The sequence below is a fragment of the Salvia splendens genome, chromosome 15 (genome assembly GCF_004379255.2).
Source record: "Salvia splendens isolate huo1 chromosome 15, SspV2, whole genome shotgun sequence".
NCBI classification, from domain to species: domain Eukaryota; kingdom Viridiplantae; phylum Streptophyta; class Magnoliopsida; order Lamiales; family Lamiaceae; genus Salvia; species Salvia splendens.
In genome coordinates this window covers 22,277,101-22,280,512 of record NC_056046.1, presented here as the reverse complement: position 1 = coordinate 22,280,512, position 3,412 = coordinate 22,277,101, and the positions used below count along the sequence as shown (strand labels likewise).

The 3,412-nt window shown below is 49.3% G+C and overlaps 1 protein-coding gene across 1 annotated transcript; it reads right to left on the bottom strand.

Annotated features, from left to right (window-relative positions):
• Positions 1-1,621: 1,621 nt before the first annotated feature.
• Positions 1,622-2,674, bottom strand: LOC121766871 (transmembrane protein 131-like). The gene is made up of 2 exons (XM_042163106.1): positions 2,216-2,674; positions 1,622-2,134 (listed from the first exon to the last, which is right to left on the bottom strand). The coding sequence occupies exons 1-2, from the start codon at positions 2,672-2,674 to the stop codon at positions 1,622-1,624; spliced, it is 972 nt and encodes a 323-aa protein (XP_042019040.1).
• Between the last annotated feature and the right edge of the window lie 738 nt (positions 2,675-3,412).

The following is a 3,412-nucleotide window of genomic DNA, read 5'->3' as shown; positions in this document are numbered from 1 at the left end:
GTGGTCACATATTTCTCCTACTCTTTCGCCGGGTAGGGTTGGGTGCAAGTGGTTCCTCGGGTTCTTCATCCTTGGACTCAGATTGATTCTCCTCAGACTCTGCCGGTACATCGGATCCTTCTTCCTCTGGCTCTTCTTCTTTCTTCTCTGTTACCTGTGGTTCATCATTGTGGCCTCCATGGCCGCTCGTTCTAGCTCCCTCAGTTGTCCTTCCTTTTGCTAACTCCTTCAGTATGCTCTCCATCACCTTCGTCAAACGGGTCAACTCTGCCCTTGCTTGCCTGTTCTCCTCTGCTAGTTCAGCAACCGCCCTCTCCAGGTTCGCTTGCCTTTGAGCCTGAGCTTGTGTGCCTTGGCCTGCTACTATTCGCCCAGCAGGGATAGTCTCTTCACCCATAGCGTAAAAACGAGGGGCTCCTTCCCTAATGTACACAGTGTTTGTGCGGACGAAGAAAGGCGTATCAAATGGGCCAGGAGGATCCACCATGTACAAGGGAGACAAATCTTCGGCCTCAACAATTGTTATGTTGTTCCTCACGAAGGCTCCCAATATATGGCAGAGGAACAGATTCCTTGCAGGGTGTGTGGCAATAAGGTGGCATTGATAAGCGGTCCAGAACCCAAAATGTACTTTATTCCCACGTTTAGCGTACCAGAGTAGGTAGAGTTCGGTCATGGATGTCCGGACGGCAGAGTTTGATTACCCTAGCAGATTGAAATCAAGGTAGAGTTGGACGAGGCTCAAGATGTGGTTGTTGAAATGGATAGAGCGGGATATGGTAGACGCAAACTGCCTAGCAACTGGGTCAGTCAGTTCTTCCCACGCTTCCTGGGGGTCAAATTCAATATGTCTCCGGGAAATCCCCCTCTCCCTACTTCTCCATTCTAGCCCTATGGCCTCTTCTAAGCTACACATGCCCAGCCTGACCGTCCAATCTATCAAGCTCATCCCCACTTCTCTCCCCAATACCCGAAAGGTTATCGACTCTTCATCCAGGTCAGTAGTGACCCTGAATCTAAAGGTGGTGAAAAATTCCTTTGCCAGCCTAATGGGTATACTCGGGTCCCTATTTTCCAACAACCAGTCGAAACCCAACGCACACATATGTTACAAGAAGGGCTCGCGAGCATTCAGTTCATCAAGAGAGGGGAAATAGAGTACCTTCCCGCTCTTAATCTGTTTGCTGCCATTGTCTTTATCATCGAATGCATCTTGAAGCTTTTTGGTACTGAAATGCTTCATGTCTTTTATCAGCTCGTCCGTGAGCTCCACCTTCCAACGCCTGTACTTCAGCCTTTCCACCGGAGGATGTATCAACTCACGGTGGTTGTGTGGGAGCTATTGTTCGCCATACTCCTCGTCTTCTAGGGAGACGTCACTGTCTAACTCTGATTCCTCTCTGGAAGTGTACTCACTGTCACTTAGCTCCTGTCAGCGTGGTGGGGTTCTCTGTTCTGGTTCTTTGATGACGACGCCGGTGTTGACCGTATGTTGTTTCTTGCTGCTCGGCTTCTTTGTAACAAGGGCTTTCTCCTTCCTTTTCCCCTCCTGGAGGTGCCTATCTTCATCTCCGTCTTCTTCTTCCTCCAGTCTCTCCTCTATTGGTGTCGAAGGCTCCTTCTAGGCAGTAGGCCGGGTCTCCACGCGGATATTGGAATTGTCATCTACTGGCTCTTCAAGACCTACTGACTTTGATGCGAGGTCCAGACCCTCAGCCATCTCGTCAGTTTCTTCTCTCTGGTCACTCGGCGTGGGTGAGATCATCCCTGTTGTTGTCGAGGCGTCTTCCAGGTTGGTAGCTGACAAGGATTCGTCCCCAGGTTTTGTAGGAGTATTCTTTTCTTCTTCACTAGAGATCTCCACTACGCATGCTGTCGTGTTTGCTCCTACCTTGCTGGATGTCCATCTCCCGAGACACCTTTGCGACACTCTCTTTGGCTTCGGCCTTTCTGCCTTAGAATCATTCTTCAACACCAATTTTCTTTTAACTGTTTTTGGTTTCAATACTGGTGGTACCACTGGCTCTGGTTCCTCTGGTTGCACTTCGGTCTCCTTCTCCTCGATGTGTTTATCATCCTCCCCTGCTTCCGGCTGAGGGGTCACTGACTTTTGCTTTTCTTCTTCGGTCTGCTTCTATTCCACTTCGTCTACTGATTGGTGGGCTAGGCTGTCTGAGTCGTTTAGTGTGCCAGATTCTTCACATTCTCCTACTACCTTCAATGGGAGGTCCAGACCCTCAGCCACCTCGGCAGTGTCCACATCCATCCTGTTCACCTCGTCTAAAAGTGCCTGGAATTCGTCATCACTCATAAGGCCTTGCTTCCTGGTCGTCTCGTTCAGATCTATCTCCTCTCTTTCCTTCTCTTGGGGAACAGGTTCCGCGACCGGCATTTTCTCTGATTCATCCCCTTCCCCCTGGCTCTTCTTCTCTTCGCTTTCTTTCCCCTCAGTTTCCCCTAGGTCAGAGTCATGGTAGGCGGAAAGGGGGCTAACATCCAACGGTTCGATTTGTTGGTGAATCGGGGAGGATTTCAAAAGTGCCGATGGTGCGGTTATCGACGGAGATTGCTTTTCTGGTAGGGGTATTGAGGAAGTCGGGACGGAGGTTGGTGGTTTCACCGTAGCCTGAACATCTGTTTCTAGGGTTGGTATTACCTGTGTTCCTCCGGCCATGCTCGACCCGCCTCCGGTTCAGCTAAACCATGCCAATGCAGCCGCTCAATCTTTATTCGGATCCTGTTTTCTGAGAAACTCCTCCAGTTCGTTCAAGGGAATCATCACCGGAGCCTGAGGATTCGACTCTTGTGGTTGCGGTTGTGGGTTTGGCGGCCGCTCTTCAGTCGGCGATTGTATTTTTGGGGTTTCATCTTGGAGATTTAAAGAGGGTTTCGCCGAGGCTTGTTTTCTGGCCATTTTCTTCTTTCCCATGGTTTGAGTCAGTGGTTTTTGGTGGTGGTGTGTGTGTTGGTTTCGGGAATAATGGTGGGTACTTTGGGTGAGAGAATACAGGTAAGGGTTTGTGAAGTGAAAGGGGAATGGACGGTTGGCTTTTAGAGTAGAATTGAGCAGTTGAGGGTTTTAACCGGCAATAGACGGTTTCCAGGTCGCGCCGCTTCGATTGGAAGACGATTGAGAGCACTGCCTTCTGATTGGACGTCACCGGTCCTATCTCTGCACCATGCGCCCTCCCCGTCGCTGCCCCTTCCTGCAAAGCTGCACCACACGCTAAATTCAAATTTTACCCTACCCTTTTCCCCCCATATTTTCTAAGTATGGAAATAAAGTGAAAAGGACACTTAAATATAATTTGGAGTTTCACCGAATTGGCATTCTTGTGGTCAGTACGTACTCCAAATTAATATTTAAGGTCCGAAATTTTTATTTTTTATTTTAATTTTCAATTGCATGCAG

Excerpts from the sequence above, each read along its gene's own strand:
- LOC121766871 (XM_042163106.1), bottom strand. The coding sequence starts at position 2,674 with ATGGCCGGAGGAACACAGGTAATACCAACCCTAGAAACAGATGTTCAG. Across the intron at positions 2,135-2,215 it reads GTCTGGACCTCCCATTGAAG|AAGCAGACCGAAGAAGAAAA; the intron begins GTAGTAGGAGAA and ends GAAGTGGAATAG.